The sequence below is a fragment of the Bubalus bubalis genome, chromosome 9, assembly GCF_019923935.1.
Source record: "Bubalus bubalis isolate 160015118507 breed Murrah chromosome 9, NDDB_SH_1, whole genome shotgun sequence".
Classification (NCBI taxonomy): domain Eukaryota; kingdom Metazoa; phylum Chordata; class Mammalia; order Artiodactyla; family Bovidae; genus Bubalus; species Bubalus bubalis.
In genome coordinates, this window is record NC_059165.1 from 92,103,685 (window position 1) to 92,128,347 (window position 24,663).

Sequence of the window (24,663 nt, forward strand, 5' to 3'; positions counted from 1 at the left end):
GGGGCCCAAACGGAATCGAACTTGGCGATTGTGATGCTGCAAGCTAATAGACAAAGGACAAGGGCCTCAAAGGTCAGGAGAGCAGTCATTTCAGCCCAGAAGCATGGACCCGGCCAAATTACCAACCACGTGTGGGAAGGGAGCAAGTCCCAGGTTTCCCCTCCTACCTGAGAAAGCTGCTGGAGGATGTGCTCCAGCTAAACAAGGGCATCAACTGCAAGAGACACGCGATTGAGGAAACTGGATCCAATCCAGGAGAGTCCAAGGCAGCCGCAGATAAGGGGATGGTTCCGGATTGTCATTTAGAAGCAAATGACCCCTGCCCAGGAGGCCACACCGAGAACTGGGAGATAGCTAAGAACACTAAGCATCAGGGATAGGAGGCCAGTTACTGACTCCAGGACGAGAAAGCAAAGAATGCAGCACAAGCAGATCAGTTGTTCATGGACGAACTATGTTTATGGGATCAGAAAGACATACTATGGAGGTGGCCCCAGGGCTCCTGTTGCAGCCAGTGATCAGGGTGTGTGAGGTGACGTACCTCCTCCAGCTGTCAGAAAGTTAGCCCCAGATCCCCCCAGTGTTGTTCCCAGCTTCTGTTCTCACGAAACAGATTCTTGTTTGCATGCAGCGTTCGCTTTGCTGTCCCCTTTGCCAGAGGGCACGGCCCTTTGCCTCCAGCTCTGTGCCTGGTTTCACTTACCATGGGGAGTCCAGGCCCAGGAGCTGCTGGGGGGTTGGTGCTGGGGACAGAGCTCTGAGCCCAGTGGTGTGTTTTCTGATTTTATATATTTATGTATTTGTGGCTGTGCTGGGTCTTCATTGCTACTCAGGCTTTCTCTAGTTACGACAATCAGGGGCTACTCTCCAGTTGCGATACGTGGGCTTCTCATTGTGGTTGCTTCTCTTGTGGAGCATGGGCTTTAGGGCACATGGGCTTCAGTGGTTGGGGTGCACAGGCTTAGTTGCCTCGTGGCTTGTGAGATCTCCCCGGATCAGGGATTGAACCTGTGTCTCTTGCATTGGCAGGCAAATTCTTTACCGCTGAGCCACTGGGGAAGCCCCTCAGTAATGGGTTGGGGGCTGAGGAGAGTCTGGGCTCTCTAGGGACCCTGAAAGTGGGCAGGGCAGGGTCAGAAGTGGCCTCTGGGGCTGGTTCCAGGTGGGGGGAGGGGACGTGCTGCAGGACACAGAGGCCAGGTGAGTTGGCAGGAGGAGGACACCCTTCTGGGTGTGGTGGCCAGCGTAGGGGTTCACTTGGGCACCTGGCCCTGCAGCATCCCCAGATCCTGAGAGAAGCCTCCAGGTGACTGCGGGTGAAAAGCCCGCAGCTTCTCGCCTGTCTCTGAGTCAGGGCTTTACCCAGTGTGGAGAGTATCCCCCGGTGGGCCTGAGTCTCTTGGGCTCCCTCTCACCCTGCCCTGCTTGCCTGTCCTCCCGCACCCCTCCACATCGCCGTGCACCCCTGCACGCCATGCTGTGTGTGATGCCATGCTCTGTCCATGACACACCCTCCCTGGAATGCTCCCCACTCCCACGTGTGGTCATCGGGATGGTCCATGCTGCCAACATCAAGTAGGGCGTGTTGCACGCTGGGCCATGCCTGGGCTCAGGGCATAGAGCAGCTGCCAGCCAGGGGTAGGGGCCTGCGGGTCAGGCAGCCAGAAGCAAAGGACCAGCAGTGGTCAGTGGTTAGCATCAGGGGACAGTTAGAAGTAGGCATCCCGGGAGCCAGTGTCAAGGGCTAGGGCCACCACAGACGCCCCAGGAGGAGGTGGGGTCCTGGCATCTGGAGCCCTTGGGGCCCTGCCCACCCCACCCACCCAGCCCCAGTCAGATGGTTCCTCAGTGAGCGCTTGGTCCTTGTTAGTACGTAGACTCTCCTGGAAGGCCTTGGTGTCTGAGCCCACCAGGGCACCTGGAGCGTCACCTCCCGGGCTGGAAGGCCTAGCCTGCAGCCTGGGCTGGTCTATTGTCCCTGCCTCAGGCAGCGCCTCTCCCCACCCCACCTCTGCCCCAAATCCTGGGCCAGTCACACACCTCCTGTGGTCTCTAAGCTGCTCTGTCCCCTCCCTGGAAGGTTCTGGGAACTGGCAGGGACATCCCCCTAGCCCCGAGCCTGGCAGAGGTGCCCTGGCCACTAACCTGCAGCCTGCCCCCCCTTATCGCTTTCCTTTCTTTTTAACCCTGATTCCCCCTGGTTTTCACTAAGAAGCTGCAGCTCAGCCTTATCTGGGACGCTCACTTGGGGCCCGAGGACTTCCCTCAGTCCCTGGAGGCAGGGGCAGGGGTTGGGGGCCGGGTGCAGCTTAGACGAAGGGTCGCGGGGTCACTGCAGGCTCTGGGCGCAGAGCTCCTGCGGGTGGAGAAGACGCAGGGAAAGCCCGGGCGGGGCCAGGCCCTGCAGTGAGCCATCTGGGGTTAACACGAGCCCTAGAGAAAAACCCCCTGACGTTTACATTCTAGACAAATTAGTCTGAAGGAAAACAGACACTGGAAAAAGACTGAGGAGGAGAGAAAACCCAGTCTAGAGAGGAAGAGAGAGCAGACCAGGAGGCCGGGGCTCTCGTAAGTGTACCGTTTGTCCGTCACGCAGGCATTTTCCACCAGCCGCTATTTCCACCCGGGTTCACACTCCTGTCTCCCCCGCGCCCTCCGCACAGAGGCTCTTAGAGCCATCCATACCTGCATCCCATCGCCAGCTGCCATCGCACCCGCTTGATACTGCCCACCCTCGCCATTATCCTCCCCTCCCCCAGGCCTCTCTCCCTCCACCGCCCCTGCCCCCAGGAGCCAACCCCACCCAGGGGCCTGCTTCCCCTGCCCTCCTGGGGGGCGCTTGTCTGGGGTCTCTCTCTGGGCAGAGCGCACAGCCCAGGGCTTCTCACTTGCATCATTTCACCTCCCCTCTGATGCGTCTCCCTCTCCAGGTCTCACCGGAAACGGAGCCAGCCCAAGAAGCCCAAGCCCGACGACCCCAGGTCTCCTGGAGAGGGGGCAGCCGGGGCAGCCCTCCTGGAGGAGGCAGGAGGCAGCACGAAAGAGGAGGCAGCACCTGAGGCTGACCCAGAGGAGGAGGAAGAGGAAGCCCAGCTGCTGCCACAGGGCCGGGAGGCCGAGGGCTCAGAAGGTCAGTCCGGCTTGGCTGCCTGCGCTGGCCGGGCCAGAGGGCCCACGCTTTAACACTCCAGCTTGTGTGCCTCATGGGCAGGAACGGTGCTTTCTAAAAATGCACATTCTTGGAGGTGGGGGCGCTCCAGAAAGTCCCTCCCCTCCCAGAAACCGAAGAGAGGCTGTCCTAGCCCGTCTGGCGGCTGGGACAGCATCCACAGGCCAGCAGCTCAGAGTCATAGGCTTTACTTGCTGGTGCTGGAAGCTGGAGTTCAGGGTGCTGGTGTGGCCCTGTTCTGGGGAGGGCCTGCCTCCTGGTGTGCACGTGACCCTCTGTCGCTAAGGTCACTGATGCTTCGCCAGGGTCCCACCCTCATGACTCAGTCACCTCCCAGCCCTGTGACGCTGAGGCATAGAGTTCAGCGTGAACTTGGGGAGATAGACATTGAGTCCATAACAGGTGCTGTCTGGTCAGTCAGGGAAGAGGACAGCCTGCTGTTAGCTGGACATGCCTGTGGTGGGGCTGCCTGCCTCCCTGCTGGTGTTGGACAGAAAAGTGTATCTGGGCGCCATGGTAGGGTATCTCAGAACTGTGCCCTTTACACGCCTGGGGGCTGTTAGCCACGGAGTGTTGCTCCTTCAGTGTGTGAACATCCACCACATCCACATTTTATGTGCTCCTTTTCTTTTCCACAGCTGGCTTCATTTTCCTCATTTTCAGATTCAGCTGCTCACATGTTTGCACGTAGCAGCTGCCCCCCAGGTGTGAAGGAGGGGCTGGGTGAGGCTAGGGGCTGGTGGCAGATTTCCAGGCAGCCCTGCCTCAGGCCCCCTTCACAGGCTGTAGGTTGCTGGAGGATTCCACTCAGGCTCTCCGGCTTGTCCTCAGGACTGTGTCTTGTTGCTTATGAGTCCAGAATGGTCTCTGCCCAGCTTGGGGTCAGGCTTTCTTTGGGGTCCTGAGGCTGGTGTCACAGATGATATGGTGTTCGAGGTGACTGTCCACGAGGCTCTGTGTGTGGCAGGCATGAACCCCGGATGTTTCCACTGGCTGGAAGAGGGCGTGTCCCTGTGAGGGGCCTCCTGAGTTGGAGACAGGGGAGATGAGAAAGTTTCCTGGGGAATCATACACTGGTGCATGTCCCCAGATAGCCTGGCGTGCTGCTCACCCGGTGGGCATCATGAAACAGCCCAACTCCACCCAGGAGAGTCTGGACAGCCTGGGGAGGCAGGCAGCCCAGGAGGAGGGAAGCACATGTTGGCACCATCTGGGCGCAGGCGAGATCACCCCATAGAAATAGACCCAGAGCCGCATCACACTTGTTTACAGAACACGTGGTTTTCACAAAGATCCCACTTGTGATAAAAGCAACCAGAGAGTGATGCAGCCTGGAGCAAATCTTCCCAGAAATAAGACCTTATGGGGAAAACCAGAGATGTTTTTGAAAGACAAGGAGGAACCAAACACAAATGGGGCTGCGTGTGTTAGGAGGACGCCTGGTGGTAAAGGTGGATCCCCAGCTCAAGGATCAAGGATGTTGATTTCACTGCAGCCAGAGGGATGGAGGCCCGAGGAAAAGTCAGGCGAGGTCAGGGCTGCAAGACCAGAGGCAGGAGCTGTCCCAGGCTGCAGTGAAGACCACCACTCCTCCCCAGGGCCACCGATCTTCACATGTAGCCTCGTATGTAATATTGCACCCATATCCCAGTTACTTAAAGTTCTGAAAACAGGCCAGGCAGACAGTGGATGTTTAAGGAGCATCCGAGTCTGCTCGGCCTCCCTGATCCAGGCCCTGAGTCGGCTTCAGGAACCACGCCGCAGTGTCTCCTGTCTAGAGGCAGGAAGTCCAAGGTCAGGGTGGCTGTGGGGCTGCTCCTGCTGAGGACGTGGGGGGAGGTCTGTTCTGGCCTCGCTCCTTGGCTCGTAGACAGCCAGCTTCACACTCACACAGCGAGCCCATCTCTGTCTTGCCCTTTCACAAGGACACTGGTCACGCAGGCAGAGGGCCCATCCCGATGATGACCTCATCTTAGTAACTCACCCCATCGACTCTTAAGGGACACCCCCTCCCCGCCCCAATCACCACCTGCTGGACGCAGTCCCTTGCAGCAACACTGCCCCAGCCTCAATGTCTCGGGATCCCAAGAGCTGGCCTCATGCCCATGCTCAGCAAGGCTTCTTCCATGGTGAGACTCCGGTTCCTCTCTGGTTTTCCCTGTTCTAAGCAGATTGCCACCTAAACAGTGGGGGATGTGGTGGGTGGGCTCTGTGTCCTTTGAGAGTGAAACATGCTGCAGAGAGGACCATGCAGGATGCGTGCCCGCCTCCATGGCTTCTGTGCTCCCTCTGTTCTACTTCCAGGGCCCCAGCCCAGAGCCCTAGGGCTTCTCCAAAGGGCTGCAGGGCCTACGTTCCTTGGTGAGCTCCGTGTTTTGTGGCTATGGACCCAAGAAGAGTGGGGATGTTCCCAGGGAGGCGACCCTGCTCCCCGACTCATCACCCCGTCCCTGTTCCAACCCAGAGCCTGTTCCCCAAACAGAAGGAGCTGGAGTTTTGGGGCATCTTCTGCAACATGGGCCCCTTGAGAGAGGAAGGGGTCCCTTCAGGGTATGGCAGGAGGCTCCCACAGCCAGGAACCGCACTCTGGTCAGTGGCTGTCGCTTGAGCCCTTGGTAGAAGATCGCTCTGAACGCATCAGATAAATAAGTGCTCGCAGCTGGGGGTGTCAGCAAACATGTCCAGGAATGAGTGGAAGACTTTAAAGTGGTTTCTAGATTTGCTTTCATGCCAGCTTAATGTCTCTCAAAGCTATGAGTGTAAGGACCGCCTTGGGCATGAAGATAGTCTTTGTTCTATGTTTGCATCAGGACAGCATGTGCCACTCACACCCAGGAGGCTGCCTGACAGAGGAGGCAGGGGGTGGGCAGGATGGAGGAGCCTGGACACCACAAGGCAAGAGGAGCCAGGCTGGCTGATGTGTCGCTGGGCCTGGGGACGGGGGCTGCTTCCCCTCTTGGCTGCCCCGGGCCCCCACCCTGCTCCATCAGCTTCCCCTGCCCCCAGCCTGGCCCTGGGCCAAGCCCTGAACAGAAGGCAGAAAGGCAGCCCGTGTCCACCTGGCCTGCTGGGTCCATGGGGTCTCCCTCCTTTTGCCTGGCTGTCTGGCCAGTTCTGGCTAGGCATGGCCGCTGTCCCTTCTCGCAGCTCTGGAGCTGGGGGTGGCAGGAGCTGCACCGGGACTCCAGGAGGCCTGGTTCCAGAGCTCATAGTCCTGCCTGTCCCCCACAGTGCTGTCCTGTCTCCCAGGCAGAATCCTGCCCGAGGGCCGGGGAGGGGCCTGCAGCCATCCTGGGTCACTTCCCTTCCCCCACGCCTCTGCCGGCAGAGGGGGTCCCTGCCATTCTGTTCCCACAACACCCGGGGGCGTGAGAGAGACTGTGTGCTATCCCAGCTCTGTCAGGCAGGCCAGCTGAGGGGCTTTCCACACACGGCTCCCCTTGGGCTGCGGTGGTCCCCATGGCATAAGGACGGAGCCCTCCCCCCTGCAGTGTCCCTCTTGGCCTTGGGTTGTCCCCTCACAGGGTCCTCTGGGTGTGCCCCCTCCTCAGACTAACATCCGTGTGCCTGTGCTGTCTGAGAGACGGAGGGAACAGTGGTTTCCTCAGAAAACAAAGCCATTCACCCGACAGCCCGTGCTGCATGTCTGGGCAGCCCCAGGGCCATTTCTGTAAGTCAGAAGATCTCAGCCGTGGCTGCCTCCTGGGGCCGGCCGCTGTCACCAAGCTCTCTGAGTAGTGCTCCCCCCGTCTCACCCTCCCCGTCTCCGGGGACAGGGGGCTGACCTTCCGTTGCCAGGACCTTCCAAGTGCAGCATCTGTCAGGGAGGAGCAGGTTGTCTGCCCTTTCCTCAGCCAGATCACGATTTCTGGGATGCTGGTGGTTGGGGTCCCTCTGGGTAGGCGAAGGCATGAGGGATCCTGCTGCTGTCCTTGCCCTTGGAAGGTTCAGGGCCAGAGGGCGTGGGGGCTGGCGAGCACTCCCTCCTCTGAGCATCTCTTGAAAAGCGTGGCTGCTTGCCCAGGACCTGCGGGCTGGCCCGCCATCACTGTGGGGCCGTGGTGAGCAGTGGATGGAGGGGCCATCATCACTGTGGGCCAGGCTGGCTCTGAGCTCACCCGGTGGGGGCCACTGGTGGGAGTTGGCTCCCTCCCAGTGCTCAGGCCAGGGGTCTGCCTGGAGGAAGGGAGAGAGGATTCTTGTTTGACCCCTTCCCGGGTCGGGATAGTCAAGGACTAAACGATGGCCTTGCCCTCGGAAACATCATCCCACGTGTGCCATTGTGTTTGGCTGAGGGACGTGGGTAACATTTGGACAGGTTTTCATAGCATGAGGTAACGTGAATGCTGGGTGGCCGACCTGACCCTGTCACACACCCCGTTGTCACGGGTTTAGCAGGGAGAAGGACCAGTGCGTCCCCTCGAGCAGCCCTTACTTTCCCAGCCTGGTTTGCGGGGGCCCAGATGGTGACACGTCGGCACTGACGGCTCACGGGTACCAGCAGCAGGATGACCAACTTGTCTTCTGGGCATCAACCACTGTCACACATGTGATGTCGCGAGAATGGGGACGCAGGCCAGGCAGGGAGGGCCTGAACTCGGTGCCCATTCTCCAGGCGGGCAGGCGGAGCCCAGGGGCTGTGCTGGGCTGCTGGTCCTCGTGGGCGGGGGTCCCTGAGGCTGTGCAGGCCTTGTGGAGACCCCCACCTGCACATGTCCCCAGTGGCCGTGTGATGATATGACCACGGACTTGGTGCCTGGAAGCAACTCTCTTTTTGTCTGACGCTCCTAAGGGTCAGGAGTCCCACACAGATCCCACTGAGTTGAGATCCGGGCATGGGCAGGGCTAGTCCCTCCGGAGGCTCCAGGGAACACCGGCTCCTGCCTTTTCCAGCTTCTAGAGACACCGCCTCCCTGGCTCACAGCCTCTCCCCACCTTCACAGCCAGCAGCCCAGCATTTCCTTGAGCCCAGAGGGATCCTCTGCTTTTGAGGACCCCTGTTAGCAGTGGGGTCCACCTCGGGATCCTTGGCTCACCCTGTCTGTAGAGTCCCCGCTGCCAGTGTCTGGTTCCACGTCCTCAGGTCCTAGGGCTACGGCGTGAACGGCCTTGGGGGCTGTGACTCCTCCGGCCACACCACTCAGTTCCGTTTATTTCAGGAGCTGCATGCCCACTGTGGCCCTGAGTTAAAATGCTGCTGAAGACACTGCCCACCTCCCTCCCCACTCTACCACCTCTCAGGAAGCCCTCCCAGTGCTGGCCCCCAGAGGCCAAAGGGTGTTCCGGGCCCTGAGGACACTTCTGTCCCCCACACATGGAACCACTTATTGTTTAAGGTTTTGCTTTTAAAAAATTCTTCAAGCTGTGTGTGTTAGCCACAGAAAGAGGGAAAACCCAGATATATGAAAAGAAAACGTATCCTGCTTCTGCCCCCTCCCCTTTGGAAGGACCTTTAGAGTGGGTCTCTCCCCAGCTACTTGCCAACAGCTCGACTCGGTGCCCCGTGTGAGGACACCGCTCGGTGCTCTTCCAGAGGGTTCCCTGGGCCCGGGGCAGAACTCCACGGCCAGGGTGCCGCTGCTTCCAGCTAGGCTGCCTGGCAGGGAACCTGGTTGCAGGTGGGACTGCCCAAAGCCCAGGTTCCTTGGGCAGGGTTGGGGAGGGTGGCCTGTCTTGGGCAAGGGGGCTGGAAGGGGACTCCTGGCCACTGACCCTGGAGTGCCCCAGTCCCTGCCTCTGACTCGTCTCTCTTCTGTCCCTGCAGAGGACGGGAGGGGCAAGCTGCAGCTGGCCAAGGCCAAGAGTGACCGGAAGAAGAAGAGCTACGGCTCCCCACACCCCCACCACCCGCTGCTGCCACCGCCCCCGTCCGCTCAGTTCACCGAGGAGGCGCCCTTGCTGGAGATCCCAGGACCCGCCCCCGGCCTTGAGGCTGCTGAGAAGAGCCCCCTGCCACCACCCCTCAATGTGGTGCCCCCCAAGGCCCCCGGCGAGGAGCCAGAGGCAAAGCCACGCCCTGTCATCCCCATGCTGTACGTGGTACCTCGGCCCGGCCCTACCGGCAACAAGGGCCGCGTGTCCTGCCAGCAGGCCTCGGAGCACTTTGCCCAGAAAGGCCCCACCTGGAAGGAGCAGGCCACCCCCATGGAGCTGACGGGGCCCGAGGAGGAGAGCAGAGCTAGTGAGGGGCAGGTAAAGGAGCAGTGGGTACTGGTCGGGCGGTCCCCCACCCCTGTGTGCTGACCATGGCCTTGCTTGTCCCAAATGGGCCCTGTGGCTCCCATCCCGGAGGCCAGTGACACAGATGTGGTTTAGCAACCACCACGGATCTGGACTGCACTTTCCTGGGGTCTCCTGCCCCTGACTGGGGACTCTGGGGTCCTTTGGAACTGGGCTCTGGCCCCAGAGCTGGTCCCTCAGAGGCCTCCTGTGCTGTTTTAGAATCCGTCCACCTTTTCCAAGTTGAAAATGGAGATCAAGAAGAGCCGGCGCCACCCTCTGGGCAGACCGCCCACCCGGTCCCCGCTGTCCGTGGTCAAGCAGGAGGCCTCGAGTGACGAGGGTGAGTGAGTGAGGGGGTCCCTGGCTCTGCTGGGTCCCTGCCCCGCCTTCCTCTGCCGCCTGCCCATCCAGCCTGCTCATTCCTACCCCAGCACCCCTGCGCAGCATCAGACCCTCTCCTCAAATGCCTCAGGGCTGAAGTGTCCGCTGCCTATTCTACAGCTCCCAGGCCCCATAAATGAGCACCTTGCTTTGGGCGGATCCCTGGGGACCACCAACACAGACCAGGGTGGATGGCGCCCCAGTGTCCTCAGGGAACTCAGGAATGGGCCGTGGGGGCTCAGGGACAGCTGGCCAGGAACCACGGCCAGCAGAGGCCCGCCCAGTGACAGATGGCAGGTTGGGCGGGATGGATGTCTATTGTGGCCTCCATCTTACAGGACGTGGGGGTGATGGTGTCCCCACTCGACTTCCAGGGGTCTCTGTCCCCCTGCTACGGCCTGACCACCCTGTGTCCTGTCCCGAGATGGGATCGGCCCTGAGACGGGGACCCATCCCCGAGCACACTGGGCGGTGGGGTCCTCAGTGCTGACGCCCCTCCCCACTCCCCTTTACTCCAGAATCCTTCCCTTTCTCCGGGGACGAGGACGTGGGTGACCCTGAGGCCTTGAGGTCATTGCTGGCCCTGCAGTGGAAGAACAAAGCGTCCAACTTCCAGGCCGAGAGGAAGTTCAACGCGGCAGCTGCTCTGACAGAGCCCTACTGCGCCATCTGCACTCTTTTCTACCCGTACAGTCAGGTGAGCAGGCACCGTGGGACCCCAGGTCCACACCAAGCCGGGCGTGTCTGCCTGCTCCTGTGGGCGCTCTGCCGGAAGCCAGCCCTTGCACCCTGAAGAGAGGGTGTCGGGGACCAAGAACCCATTGCTTTTGGGGCCACAGTGGGCTCAGGGGAGAGCCTGGCTGGCGGGGCATGAAGCTAAGGCCCCAGTGAGGGCTACGGGGAGAGAGCCTGGGGTCTGAGTTTCACTGGAAGGTAACTTACTCATAGGTATCACAGAGGATACAAGTGCAGGAAGCGCTGTTCTCTGAGACGCCTTCAGCCTGACCCCGGGGCCCAGGAGTGGGGCCACGGAAGGGCCTGCGTGGTGAACAGGGGTCTGGAAGCCTGACCAGCATGGGGCTGGTGACAGTGGGCTGGGGCCAGGCAACGACTCCCCATGTGGCCTGGCCCACACACAGCCCCCACTCCGTCCTGAGTTCCCAAGTTGTGAACCTGGCCTCTCCCTGTGTTCTGCCCTGAGCCGTCTGCGGCCAGGTTTCCTTCTTCACCTGTTTCCGGCCCTGGCCCTGACCGCTGCCTGCCTCCTGCCCTTCCTGTTAGCGTCTCACCACAACCACGCACGGCCCGGATGGAAACGCCCAGTCCTTGGCCTCTCCTCGTGCCCCACAGCCATTATCTCCTGTGACATCTGCCGCCACCCCCTCATAGTATGCCCTGTGCTGTCCCCCAGCATCTCTCACGTACCCACCCAGCTCCCTGCCTGACCAGGTGGATTTCTGTACATTCTTTGGTTCCATCCCACTTGCCACCTCTTCCAGGAAGCCTTCCTGGATCTGCTGTCCCTGGCTGACTCAGGCCCACCTCTGCTTTTGCTCCTGCCCTCTGTTTATCAGTCCTGGAGGACAGAATCAGATCTCACTTGCTTTGTGATCCCCAGCTCCTAGCCTAGTGCCAGATGTTTTCCATGCATTAGCTGGGCTGACCGAGGTCTGTGCACCATGCTGGGGTGGCATGCCTGTCTCCAGAGCCCTGCTGCTCTGAGTGGCCGGGACCTGCCATCCCTAAGCGATTCAACAGCTGGTAGTGGAAACAAGTAAGATGTACCATCTGGACATCTGCGCCAGGTGTGACCTCCTCGGTGCTGCTGGCGTCAGCGCTGGGAACGTCTGCTTCAGAGGCGCAACTCCTTCATTCCAGTGGCTAGGTGAAGCATCATGACTGAACTTAATCATGCCCATGGTGCTGGTGGGCCTCCACGGCTACAGCCCTCAGCATCAGGGCCAGGCTCTGCCTGTCCCGCGTCATGGGAAGAGCTATGGCGGGACATTGTACCTGTTTGGAAACTAGCCAGTCCCCTCATCCAAGGTGGACCCCCCCCATACACGCATATACAGTACATCAGACCAGTGGTCCTGGTGACCGCTTTCCTTCTGCTCGAGCTGGGCAGCGTCCTCCCCTCACTCTGGGGGTACCAAGGAGGCTCATCTGGGAGCCCCGCCATCCTGTGACAGGCCCAGTGCTGGATTTTTCATCACAGACTCTTCATCTGACTTGATCTGGGGGGCTTGGGGGACTGGGGTACAGCTGTCATGGCATGCAAGTCGTAAGTGTAGATACACAGGTAACATGGCATCAGGTGATGGTCAGGACCACAAGGCCAACAGTGGGCAAAGGCTTGGGGGCTGCTGGTCACATGAGCGAGAGATGAGCACCCCAGGCAGTGGGAACTGCATGTGCAAAGGCCCTGGGGCAGGACCCAGCCTGGCATTTGGGGTGTTGGGGAGGGACAGCAAGGAGGCCCTTGTGGCTGGAGCAGAGCAAGCCCAGGGCAGTGGGGGCAAACTGGTCGAGGACTGTGGGGCGGCGTCTGTGCTGGGTCAGGATGTAACTCTTAAGTGGGAGAGCTTGCGGGTGGGTGGGACACCATCTGACTGTCTAGAGGAGGATCTCTCAGGGGGCTTCTGAAGCAGGGCTGGGATCTGGGAGGGTGTCAGGGAGAACTTGTGGTGAGGCAGCCACAGGTGTCCCAGTAGGGTGAGCTGGGGCTGGAGGTCCCGCCTGCTCTAGGCTGGGCTGTCTGCTGAAGGCGTCCGTTCCTGCAGTCCCTGCAGACTGAGAAGGAGGCTCCCCAGGCTGCCCTCGGGGAGGGCTCCTCGGCCATCCCACCTTCCAGAAGCGGCCAGAAGACGCGGCCGCTGATCCCTGAGATGTGTTTCACGGCCAGCGGGGAGAACACGGAGCCGCTCCCCGCCAACTCCTACATTGGCGACGACGGGACCAGCCCGCTGATCGCCTGCGCCAAGTGCTGCCTGCAGGTCCATGCCAGTGAGTGCTGGGCCAACACCTGGGGGGCTGCAGGTGGGCAGAGTGTCTGCGGGGCAGGGCCGCCCCTCCCTCTGGCTGCTGCTTCCGGCATATAGCAGGACCTGGTGTCATGGCATTGGGGTCTCCATCCTTGTGGGGCAGACGTCCTGCTGCCCCCCAGTCAAGGTAGGCCTGCCTGACACTTCCTTCTGGAAGGTTCCGCTGTGGCCTGCCCTCCCCTCCCAGGGCTTGGGGGGGGCAGCAGATCGGGTCCCCATCAGGGTCTGTGACGCTTTTAAATGCCATGCCTTGGGGCTGAGGCTGGAATTGATGGTAAAGCTGAGATTCTGCAGAGGTCCAGGAGTCTGATTTATCTCTGCTGTCGGTGATCCCCCCCCACCACCACCTCTCCCCCAGATCCTGAAAGCCTAACCTACCAGGGATAGGAAGATGGATGTCTGTTCCCTTCTTGGGTGGAAGGGGGTGGCGAACATCAGATTGTGGTCCAGGATGGGGAGAAAGCTTCCTGGAGATGCTTAATTTCGGTGTGGCCTGTGGAGGAAGCTGGCCATACATCTCTGTCTGGCGCCCGCCCCTGCCAAGGCCTGCCCGGAGCTGGCTTTGTCTCCTGGCTGGGGTCTGGCTCTGAGACACACTCCCTGGGTGTTGGGGGAGAGCGGGTGGCAGCAGTTGGAGCCCACCACCCTGCTTCCCTCGAGGGGCCCCGCCCAGGTACATCAGTAGAGAGAAGGCTTAGGAGTCAGAAGGCTCAGGACAGGCATCTCCTTTGGGACCCAGCCGTGGGCAGAGGGGGAGCCCGCACTTTCTCCAGGAGCCAGGACCACACCCCGGGGTCCAACCTCGGCTGAGGGCCCAGAGGACAGAGCGGGGGCCTCTCAGGTACCTTGCTGGCCCTCAGGGCCTCGGTGAGGACACAGAGCCCTCTTCCTGCTGTCCTGCTCTCTCCTGGAGTTTCCTTTGGGACCCCCCTGGTACTGCTTGATGGCCCCCTCAGACTTCAGAGCCCGTTTGGTGGGCAACAAGCCCCAGCTGCTTGAGGGTCCCTGCAGTATTGCTGGGTGGCAGCGCCGATGAGGCAGGGCCCTGGGGCATGGCCCTCCACCCCTCCTGCATTCCCCCTCCCCATCTGTGAACCCAGCCACAACCCACAGCCAACTCCCTGGGTAATTCCAGAGCCTCTCACTATGCTTTCAGAATCAATGGTTCTAACTGTCCAAGGCCCACTTATGCAACGTCTGGGTCCCCTTGCTGCACTCTCAGCTCCTCCCAGACTGGGGTAGGGGGCGAGGGCCAGGCTGAGCCTCCAGACTTGGAGGAGCTCTGGCGGCAGAGGGTGGGGGGGAGCCTGCTGTCCTTCCCCATCCCTTTCCAGACTCTTGGGCTCTGTGTTCAGTGGTCCAGATTGAGGCCGAGCAGGTGGTGAGCGCAGTTCCTGCATCCGGAACCCCCTTCCCTCCCCCCACCGGCCTTTGATAGCCTGCCCGCAGCCATGGTGACAGACGTGCTTGCCCTGTCTTGTAGGTTGCTACGGCATCCGCCCGGAGCTGGTCAACGAGGGCTGGACGTGTTCCCGGTGCACGGCCCACGCCTGGACTGCGGTAACTCGCCCCTGCAGCTGGGGTGGTGCTCTGAAAGCCGGCGCGGCCCGTGGGGGAGCCGGGCCTGGGCCCCGGGCTCGCCCGATCCCGCGGGGAGACCTTGGGCTGGCTGCCTCACCTCCTTGGGTCTCGGGTGGAGCCCATCGCTTCGGTGGCCGCTAGTGTGAAATGTAAGGACCGCTGGCGGGGGCCGGAGCAGATTCCGGAGCAGCAGGCGGGCGGTCCCGCCCTGCACACCCCTCAACGAGTTGTCTGGTCCCCGCAGGAGTGCTGCCTGTGCAACCTCCGGGGAGGCGCCCTGCAGATGACAACCGACCGGAGGTGGGTGGAAGGGCCCCTTCTAGGGGACGGGGGTACCTGAGGGGCGACTCGGGGCAGGGGCAGGACCAGCAGGAGCAGATGAGGTCCTTACGGCTTGGGAGGCCCATGCCCACAGCTTTGAGATGACCCCAGAGGGGACAAGGCGCGCCTGTGACCCCGACCCCTTCCGCTCCTCCCCCAGGTGGGTCCACGTGATCTGCGCCATCGCCGTGCCGGAAGTGCGGTTCCTGAACATGATGGAGCGTCACCCCGTGGACATTAGCGGCATTCCCGAGCAGCGGTGGAAGCTGGTAGGGGCCCTTGAGTGCTGCCCCGGGGGCGTGGGGTAGCTGCTTCGGAGCCAGGAGGTAGTTTCAGTGTGGCCGGCAAGTTACTCTTTGAGTAGGCAGGGGGTGCCTCTCTGTGGCTCCATTTCCTGGTTTTTTACACAGAAAAGCCACCGGCGCTCTGCCCAGTTCTTTCTTGCTTAACTTGCAATCGGCGGCCAAATAGAATTTTAAGAACATAATAGCCAAGAAGATCTTCATCAGACCTAACTGAAAACTCACACACGATAAATAGCAGCTGCCAGTTTCCCCTCCCTCAGCCCCGGAAACCGCCTGTCCTCCCTGCTTCTGTAAGTTTGTTTTCGCTTCCTCCTGGACATGGAGATTTGCAGCAGGTGACTCGCTTATTTCACGGAGCATAACGTCCTCAGTGTGCGTCTGTGTTGCTGCAGATGGCAGGATTCCCTTCTTTTTCATGGCTGAGTAGCATTCCATTGTGTTTCTACACTGCATCGTCTTCGTTTTCTCTCCGCGGATGCTTGGGTTGTTGCCAGGTCGTGCCTGTTGTAACTGGTGCTGCCGTGAACATGGGGGTGCAGATATCTTTTCAAGATAGTGATTTTCTTTCCTTCAGCAAAAGACCCATGAGTGGAATTGCCAGAGCATATGGTAGTTCTGTTTTTAACTTTTTGAGGAACCACCATACTGTGTTCCGTAGCAGCTCCACCAATGTGGGTTCTGACCAACAGTGTGCGAGGGTTTGCTTTTCTCTCTGTCCTCGCCAATACTTGCTATCTCCTGTCTTCTTGATGGTGGCCGTTCTAAAGGTGGTTTTGATTTGCACTTCCCAGATAATTACTGATGTTGACATCTGCTTACATACCTGTTGACCTCCTATATGTTTTCTTAGAGAAATGTCTAGGCAAGTCCTTTGCCCATTTTTAAACTGGGCTTTTTTGCCTTTTTTGCTCCTCAGCTGTGGGAGCAGTGTCTCTGGCTCCTCTAAGGATACAGCCATCCTTGGGCAGGAGTGGTCTTGCAAGTTTCACTCTTCCGGCTCTTTCTGATAATGGCTCACCACCCTCCCCGGATCTGGGGGAGCCTTCAGGGCAGTGGGCCGTAGTCAGTAAGCAAACACTGGCTTTCATTCTCAGCTCTGCTACCAGCCAGCTGTGTGACTCCAGACAGATTGCTTGACCTCTCTGTGCTCAGTCTTCTTCTCCATAAAATGGGGCTGCTAACAATCCCCTGCATGGGGAGCATGAGCTGGGCCACAGCGGGAAGTGATGATCATGCCGTCTGAGCACCAGCTCCTGCTCCCAGGTCATCACCACCTATGAGTCTGCAGGGTGGCCTTGTGGGGGACATGTGGGGAGTGGGATGTGTCTTACGGGCCCCAGGAGATGGGTCATTGGCCGGGGTACGGACAGCATCCTGGCTGTTCTTGCCTGGTTTTCCCAGCTGCCTGGGACGGGGCCTGGGTACAGAGGCTCTTCCAGGCCTCCAGCAGGCAGGAGGCAGAAAAACAGGGCTGCAATTGGGGAGCCTGGTGAGGAGGCCCAAGTGAAGGCTCAGAGGCACCACCCTGGAGCCTCTAGGTGTGGGGCCTCCAGGCAGGGCAGAGTGGGTGGCTAGTGGGAGCCATGTGGGAGGGGAAGGGGCATGGTCAGTTAACGTGGGGCTCAGGCCAGTGCCAGCCCCGCCTGGTCAGGATGGGTGTTAGGAAGAGGCCGCAGCGGCAGTGATTCCTCCAGGAACGCAGGCGGCAGAGACCTCATTATTCAGGTGGAGTGATGGCGCAGTGTGCGGCGCCGGATAGATCCTGCCTCCCAGACGCTTTATGGATCATCTGACATTTCCAGCTTGCAGCCTCTTCATTACCGGCACTTGTAACGATGAATTAAAAATCCTTTTACACGAAGCTCGCTTGTACTGCCTAATGGAGCCTCACAAGGAAGCTGGCAGTTAACTCCTGCTTGCCAGGCCGCCCGCCTGCCTTCCCAGGGCCACATGCTAGCCGCAGGCTTGGGGACAGTCATACCTGGTCATCCGCCCATCCTTCTGTCCCCAGGATTCTCTGGGCGCTGGTCCTGGTGAGTGGTGGCTGCCCCAGCCAGCTGGTAGCCTGAGCCTGCTGCTCACCCCCTCACCAGCCTGGATCAGCTTAGGGGGCAGTAGAAGTGAGGCTGTCAGGGCAGGTGCTCACACCAGCTCTGCCCTTCTCCTCAGCTCTGCCTTGAGGTGTCACATCTTGATGGGAAGGAAAGTGGATGCGTTTGCCAAGATTGGCAGGAATGCAAGGGGCGGCGGGGAATGGCTTGAGGGGGAAAGGCCTGAGACGTAAGACTGCCTTGCGGCCTCCATGGCTGATGGCACAGCAGCTGTGGCCCTCAGCCTTCTCCCACGGTCCCTCCTGTACCATCCCCCGACCCCCCATCTCCTGCCCCCACCTCACAGCCTCCAATGAGGGAGATCCGGACACAGGACTCACCCTTAAGGCAGCCTGAGTTCATCGCTTAGCAGATGGCCCCATGGGGGCCTGGCCTGCTTTCCTCATGCCGTGGAAACTCAGAGCAACGAGCTGCCCCCTCTGACCACACTGTCAGGTCTCTCTCGGGCCTTGGCTGTGGGGTTTCTGCCTTCTGGTGCGGAGCCCAGTTCTCAAGGGCCATGTCATGTGTCTCCCTCCCCTCACACAGGCCAGCGGGAGAATCAGGGATCGACAGTTTAATAATGAGATCTCATTGCCATTGATCGGCACAGGGCTGCACTCCTGCAGCGCCCTTGCTGTGGGGCTTCTCTGGCTTTTGAACGTGGTTTACGGAGCGATAAAGGCCGGCTTATTAAATGCCCAGAGTCATCGGCAGGTGGCTGTTGAGTGGCGGCAGGGTGTGGGCACGGGCACAGTGTCGATGGCTTGGGAGCTGATGCCCAGCAGGGCAGGTCGCCCAGGCGGGTGTTCCCACAGTGTGGGCCCCCTGCCCCTCCTTATGAAGGGTTACACTGCAGCATCTTTCATTCAAAATTAAGATAAAATCTCCTATTATGTTTTTTTTTTTTTTTTTAATCCCCATTTCAGTGGCTTTAACTACATTCACAGATTTAGGTAACCATCATCTCTAGCTAGTTCCAGAACATTCCATCACCGCAGAAAGAACGCCCCCCCCCCCCCATTGGGTGACTGCCAACCCCACCCCAGCCCCTGAAAACCCCTAACCCTGCTGCCTATCTCTGTGGCTCGACCTATTCTGGACGTTTCCCATCAGTGGAATCACACCGTCTTTCTGTGTCTGCTTCTCTCACTGAGTGTGCTGTTTTCAGGGTCCCTCTACATGGTAGCAAGGTGCCTGTTCAGGCAGCTGTGTGGAGGGGCTGGTGGAAAAGAGGTCTAGAGGTGCTCCTGGGGACCAGCTGCAGGCTGGGTTGGTGGGCCTGGGGTGGTCAAGACTCTCCCAGGATGACCCTCCATGGGGCCAGGCCCCTGCGCACCACCTTCAGGTTTCAGAGTCACTCCCAGGAGACAGACCTAGGGGCCCAGTAGGGCAGGGACTCCCAGCACCAGGGGGCAGAGGTGCCAGCCAGAGCCCTGTTCCCACTGCCGTGTCCCCACAGAAATGTGTGTACTGCCGGAAACGGATGAAGAAAGTGTCGGGCGCCTGCGTCCAGTGCTCCTGCGAGCACTGCTCCACCTCCTTCCACGTGACCTGCGCCCACGCCGCCGGCGTCCTCATGGAGCCAGACGACTGGCCCTACGTCGTCTCCATCACCTGCTTCAAGCACAAGTCGGGGGGCCACAATGTGAGTGCCCGTCTGCCGCAGTCTGTTCCCCGGCCCCTCTGTCCTGCTGTGTTCTGACATCCCCTCCATCTGCAGGTCCAGGTCATGAGGGCCGTGTCCTTGGGCCAGGTGGTCATCACCAAGAACCGCAACGGGCTTTACTACCGGTGCCGCGTCATCGGCACCACCACGCAGACCTTCTATGAAGTGAACTTTGATGACGGATCCTACAGCGACAACCTGTATCCAGAGAGCATCACTGTGAGCGGCGAGGGACGGGGCAGGCACTGCCCTTAGGATGCTGGGAGGTGGCCGATTCCTCACAGGCGTCTCCTGCTGGAGAGCTCTGCCTGCAGGAGGGTGGGCCACAGGGCAGGGTGGCAGCAGGCCCCAGGCACCCGCCCATAGCTCGCCCTAACAGTTTAAGCTGAGAGCACCGCCTTCCTCTGGCTGGGACGTTTCTACCGAATGGGGCCTTTCTTAGCCCAGGCCAGCGTGGTGGCCGAGGCCAAGGGCGCCCCTCACTCCATCCCATCCTTCCCTCCACAGAGTAGAGACTGTGCCCGGTTGGGCCCACCACCCGAGGGCGAGTTCGTGGAGCTCCGGTGGACTGACGGCAACCTCTACAGGGCCAAATTCATTTCCTCTGTGACCAGTCACATCTACCAGGTGAGGGGGTCCTGTTTGCCAGGTATGGTGGGGCCCGGGGTGGGGCCCTCAGCAGGATCCTTTGGGGACTGTGGAGCTAGCCTCTGAGGTCATTGCAGGCGGGAAGGCCTTCTGACTGCCCCATATTTTCCCCTTTTGAGATGTCTTTTCGATTGTGTGTGTGTATGGTAGAACATACTTAACGAAATTTACTGCTTTCACCATTTTTTAAATGTACAATTCAGTGCCCCTGATTTTTTAAAAGAATCAAGTTGATTGTGAGTTTTTTCTCATGATCATGGAAGAAAAGTTATTGACGTGTGAAATCTTAGAAGAAAAATCAGCCCCTATCCCAGTGACAAAGACAATGTTGGGTGACCCTGTGTTGTTTTCCCAGCAGTCGCCCTGCAAGCCGACTGTGAGTGGGTGGGCGCGGGGCTGGACCGGGTGGGCCACAAGCTGAACTGCATCCCCCTTGGCAGGTGGAGTTTGAGGATGGGTCCCAGCTGACGGTGAAGCGTGGTGACATCTTCACCCTGGATGAGGAGCTCCCCAAGAGGGTCCGGTCCCGGCTGGTAAGTGGCCAGGAGTTGGGGCGGGGGTGGAGGCACAGCTGCCTTGGGGAGCGACCCGTCCAGGCGGCCTTGGAGTCCCGCCTTGGCCTTTGCTGGTTTTGAGGCAGGAGGGGCAGTGGGAGAGTTGGCCCAGCCAGTAAGGAGGAGACAGCAGCACCTGAGCATGGATCGCAGCTGCACGATGGCGATGCAAAAACGAACGAGAGAAGCTGGCCTTTTCTCACAACTTTTCGCTATCTTCTTTCTTTTGGGTTTAACCCAGAGGCAAACTTTTGAGGATCAGGGGCTGTGGCTGTGGGTGGGAGAGCCGAGTTAGAGCTGGTGGGGGTCCCAGATGCAAGGTTCCCTGGGGGACGGACAGGAGCTGCCAGGCAGACCAACGGCCTGTGTGCAACCCAGCCTTGCCTCCCACGTTCTGTGGACGGCAGGGCTTCCACCCTGCTAGGGGGCCAGTGGCTGGGAGGCTAGGCCCCTCCTCTGCCTGCAGTGGGGGGGGTCACTCACAGGACAGCATGGGGGTTCAGGCAGAGGCAGGAGGGGCTATCCCCAGCAGCCAAGGGCCAGTGGCCTCCAGCAGGGCAGGCATTTGTTCCAGCCAGGCCCCCAAGCACAGCCTGTATTTCAATCCATTCTGGCTGCTATACCACACTGGACAACTTAAACAATCTCATAGGATTCTGGAAGCTGGAAGTCCAAGATCAAGGCACCAGCAAGTTCAGGGTCTGGTGAGGGCAGACCCTGGTTTACAGATAGCTGCCTTCTGTGTCCTCACGTGGTGGAGAGAGAGAGGGCGCTCTCAGAGGTCCCTTTATAAGGGCACTGATCCTGTGCTCAAGGGCCACTCTCTCATGACCTCTTCACCTCTGACCCCCTCATGCTGTGCTGGGGCGGGGCTTCAGCATAGGACTGGACCTTGGGTGACACAGATCTCCGCCCACAGTGCCCTTTCCGCACTAACCCCCACGCCATCTGCTCCCCTGTAGTCGGTCAGCACAGGGGCCCCACAGGAGAGCGTCTTCTCCGGAGAGGAGGTGAAGGCCGCCAAGCGCCCTCGGGTGGGCACCCCTCGCGCCGCAGAGGACTCAGGGCGGAACCCGGACTACCCGGCCTTCGTGGAGAGCCTGCTGCAGGCGCAGTGCTGGCCCGGAGCCCCCTACTAGGACCGCCGCTCGCCCGTGAGCCCTCGGCCCAGCAAGGCAGGCGCGGCGGGCCCTGGCGTTTGCTTGCTGTGAATCCCTGTCCTCGCCTCCCAGCCCAAGAGGCTACCTCGGCGACAGGAGCGAGCAGGACGCCGTACGCGCCCCCGGACTCAGGGAGCAGGGCCACGCGGGCTCTGGGGGGCTGGCGGGGGTGCGCGCACCACCCCCTTGACCCAGATTCGTAAACCACGTAAGCTCTTCTTCTCGTAAAAGGTGCTACTGCATTGCCTGCCTCCTGAGCAGCCGTGGAGATTGTGACTTCTGTACATACATCACCTTTGTGAGGTTCTTTCTATAAATACTATTGTTTAAAAAAAAATGCAAGAAAAAAAAAGGAAAGAAAAGGAAAAATCACACCCCAAAGTTGTTTTCTAGATTTGTGGCTTTAAAAACAAAACGAAATGAAACAAAACGTCCTTTTTTCTCAGAACCCGGTGAGCTGCCCAAGATAAAAGCAGCTCAGCTTTTTGTTTGTCGTGTTTTCTGGTCTCGCTCGCTGTGAGCGGTGGGGATGCTCTGTAGCAGCGGTGAGGCCTGGGGGCACTGGGAGGTGAGGGCAGGATGCCTGGGCACCCTGACGGCGGTGCCAGGTCACTCACTCTCTCCCAGTCATGCGATCGAGAAGGTCTGGGCAGTGGGCACCACGCGGCCAGCACCCAGCGGGAGGAGGCTGGCAGCTCCTCTGGTGGCCCTCCCCCTTCTCTGCGTGGCCTTTTGCAAAATAAACGCGCTCTCTTCTGGTGGCTCCATCTTCTGCTTCTTCCCCTGGGAAGAACCATCTCCCAGCTGAGGCCGCAGGTGGGCGGCCCTCAGGGGTCTGGCTGCGGCTCACACATGTGCAGAGGGTCTTCCCCAACCCCGAGGGCCTGGTACATCCTGTACGATCTCTGTGACACGTGGATTTGTGTGTCTGGGAGAGAGAGCTCTCGAGAGGGAATCACGGCTTTCAGCTTGGAGGAAATCTGCCCCGGAAGGCTTATGGGCTGAATTTCCAGGCAGAAAAACATGTTGGTCATTCCAGGCTAGGGGAGGAATGGTGCCCCCACCACATCTCAGCCACCCCGTGGTCCCTGCAGAGGGGGTGAAAGCGTCATTTGCTTGTATAAAGATTTTTTAAGTTTAAAAAAGAGGTTCTAACAGTTGCCAGGCCAGAGAGAACCAAGTAAGGAAAGTGGAGAGAAGCTCCCTTGGTGGGGGGAAGGGCAGGTGCCCTAGAGGGGCGGGCGGGGCGGCGGGAGGTGCCGGGGAGTCAGCGGAATGTGGGGGTTCCCTCTGCATGCAGCAGGCCCCTGCCCCGGGGCGCTGTCCCTGTGTTCATATGTAGTTTGAAAATGCTATTTATATTGTAAAGAGAATAAAAAGAAGCAGGCAGACGCCCCTGTGGCTCCGGGTCGGGCAGGTGGGCCACCCCTGTGGCCAGTCCCTCTGGGTTCCACTCCATCCATGGTGGGTTCCTGGACCACTTGTGCAGACAGGCAGTGGCGCAGCAAAGGGGGAGCGTGCTTTCCCCATGAAGGTGTATCTGTGTCTATGTGTGAAAGCAAGAAATAAAAACCCCCACCCACCCTGATTTTTTTTCCACCTGAGATTAAGGATGCGCTGTATTTTTGCCTAATTCCCCTGCCTCTAGGTTCATAATGAATTAAAGGCTCGTGAGCACTGCGAATTACAGCTCCAGGTGGTTGCAGCGTCTTCTTTTGTCTTCTTTTCTGAGTGGGTGCCCGGGAGGCGGGCAGCGGTCTCCAGGCTGGGGTGGGCTCTGGGTGCCCCCTCCAGGAGGGAACAGGCATGGTTCTTCCCCAAAGGGCGGCACATGGCCCCACAGCCCCTGCTTTCTGCCTCCAGGATGCAGGAAATTTCCTTACAGAGCTAGGCATCAGAAGCTTGTGTCCACACAGACGTCTGGCCCCGAGGCTTTCGAGTCTCCCTGGGGCGAGGCCCTCTCTCCCCTGCCCTCCCAGCCCCTGCCCAGTTCTTGTGACACCTGAGCCAGGGATCGTATTTTGTGGCGGGCAGCCATTGGGCATATGTGAGACGGCAGGGTCCTCGTGGGGTGAGGCTGTCCCCCCCCCAATATTCATGAATGTGTTACTCATTCAGCCGGTACCCAGGATACAGCAGTAGGTGGGACAGCAGGGGGAGAAATAGACGGTATATAAAACGGGATGTCAGTTGTGATGTAAACAGGAGGAGGTCCTGAGGGAGATGAGAGGGTGAGGCATGGGGACATCTTGGGGCACAGTCAGTGCAAAGGCTCTGGGGCAGCACCGTGCCTGGATTTCGTCTCCTGTACAGCTTGTGGGATCTTAGTTCCCCAACCAGGGATCAAACCCGTGACCCCTGGCAGTGGAAGCACCAAGTCTTAACCACTGGACCACCAGGGAAGTAGCCATGCCTAGTGTTTTGGAGGAACAGCTGAGTGGGACCATGTGACTACAGCAGAGCAAGGGGGAGAAGGGAGGGGGAGAGAGGGAGGAGACGAGGGCAGGGAGGCGATGGGACAGGTCATGCAGGGCACTGTGGGCTGCAGTAAGACTGGGGCCTTTACCCCAGGGAAGTGGGAGCCTGAGAGGGCTGTGGGCAGAGGAGAGGCGGGGCCTGACTCCGCCTCTGCTCACTGGTGCCCTCTGACCCCTGAGAGGAGGACAGACCATGGGGCGGGGTGGGAGCCTGGGGACCAGGGCAGAATGGAAACACAGAGCATCCCAAAAGATGGCTTTTGAGGTGAGCTGGGCTATCACGGCTGGACATGGGGCCGACGGCTGAGAGAAGGCATTTAGGAGACATCAGCAGATGGGCCTGGGGGCTGTGGACAGGCCGCCCCTCAGGGCCTCAGTTTTTCTTCTGCAGAATGGGCATCCTTAAGGGTGCTGTGTCCTGAGCAAATTTCCTCCAATGATGTATCCACCCAGCCACTGCCACCCTCAGCCTGCTTCTCCGACCCCTTTGCAGAGATGCTGCCTCCGGCACCCGCAACAAAGCCCCCAGGACTCCAGTTTCCCCATCTGCTACAGGGGACTCTGCAACACTGACCAGGTGAGTCAGCATCCTCTGACCCTCCCCGGGGCCTGGCGGATGTCCGTCCTCAGTGGTGAGGAGGGGGCCACAGACAGCAGCAGCGTGAATGGCTGACCCAGGTGGTCTCAGCACGGTTGCAGATGGATCTCTGTTCTCCATGCTCTCTGAAACATCATAAAATGGGGAGGTAATTTGGGACAGGCCATCGTGGACTGAGGCCAGGGCCAAGATACCAGCCTGACTCCACGACTGAGCAGCTGCATGGAACCTACAGCATCTGTGGCATCCCGGCACTGGGCCCAACGCTGGAGTCTGAGAAATAAATTTATCAGGTGCAAATATCAACTGCCCTGTGCCAGGACCTGGGAGGTGTCTGAGGAAGAGGAGGGCAAGGTCACTGCTTCTCTGGAGTTTATAGAGTTCAGGAAAGCAGGCAAGTGATGAAAGCATAAGGCATCATAAACACAACTTTGACATATGCCC

General features: G+C 59.7%; 1 protein-coding gene across 4 annotated transcripts in view; it reads left to right on the top strand.

Moving 5' to 3' along the window:
• Window positions 1-22,833, top strand: part of KDM4B (lysine demethylase 4B) — a 122,098-nt gene extending 99,265 nt beyond the window's left edge. Inside the window, exons 11-24 of one of the 4 annotated variants that reach the window (XM_044947972.2) lie at window positions 2,467-2,568; window positions 2,931-3,130; window positions 8,934-9,361; window positions 9,611-9,731; window positions 10,291-10,469; window positions 12,556-12,778; window positions 14,300-14,376; window positions 14,642-14,697; window positions 14,879-14,987; window positions 18,576-18,761; window positions 18,837-19,001; window positions 19,290-19,409; window positions 19,871-19,963; window positions 20,947-22,833. In XM_044947972.2, the coding sequence (XP_044803907.2) occupies window positions 2,467-2,568; window positions 2,931-3,130; window positions 8,934-9,361; window positions 9,611-9,731; window positions 10,291-10,469; window positions 12,556-12,778; window positions 14,300-14,376; window positions 14,642-14,697; window positions 14,879-14,987; window positions 18,576-18,761; window positions 18,837-19,001; window positions 19,290-19,409; window positions 19,871-19,963; window positions 20,947-21,123 (2,236 nt within the window). In that variant the 3' untranslated portion in view covers window positions 21,124-22,833. Of the gene's footprint in view, window positions 1-2,466; window positions 2,569-2,930; window positions 3,131-8,933; window positions 9,362-9,610; window positions 9,732-10,290; window positions 10,470-12,555; window positions 12,779-14,299; window positions 14,377-14,641; window positions 14,698-14,878; window positions 14,988-18,575; window positions 18,762-18,836; window positions 19,002-19,289; window positions 19,410-19,870; window positions 19,964-20,946 lie in introns of those variants that run through there. The other 3 variants (XM_044947973.2, XR_006553497.1, XR_006553498.1) reach the window with 3 other exon arrangements.
• The last annotated feature ends 1,830 nt before the right edge of the window (window positions 22,834-24,663 follow it).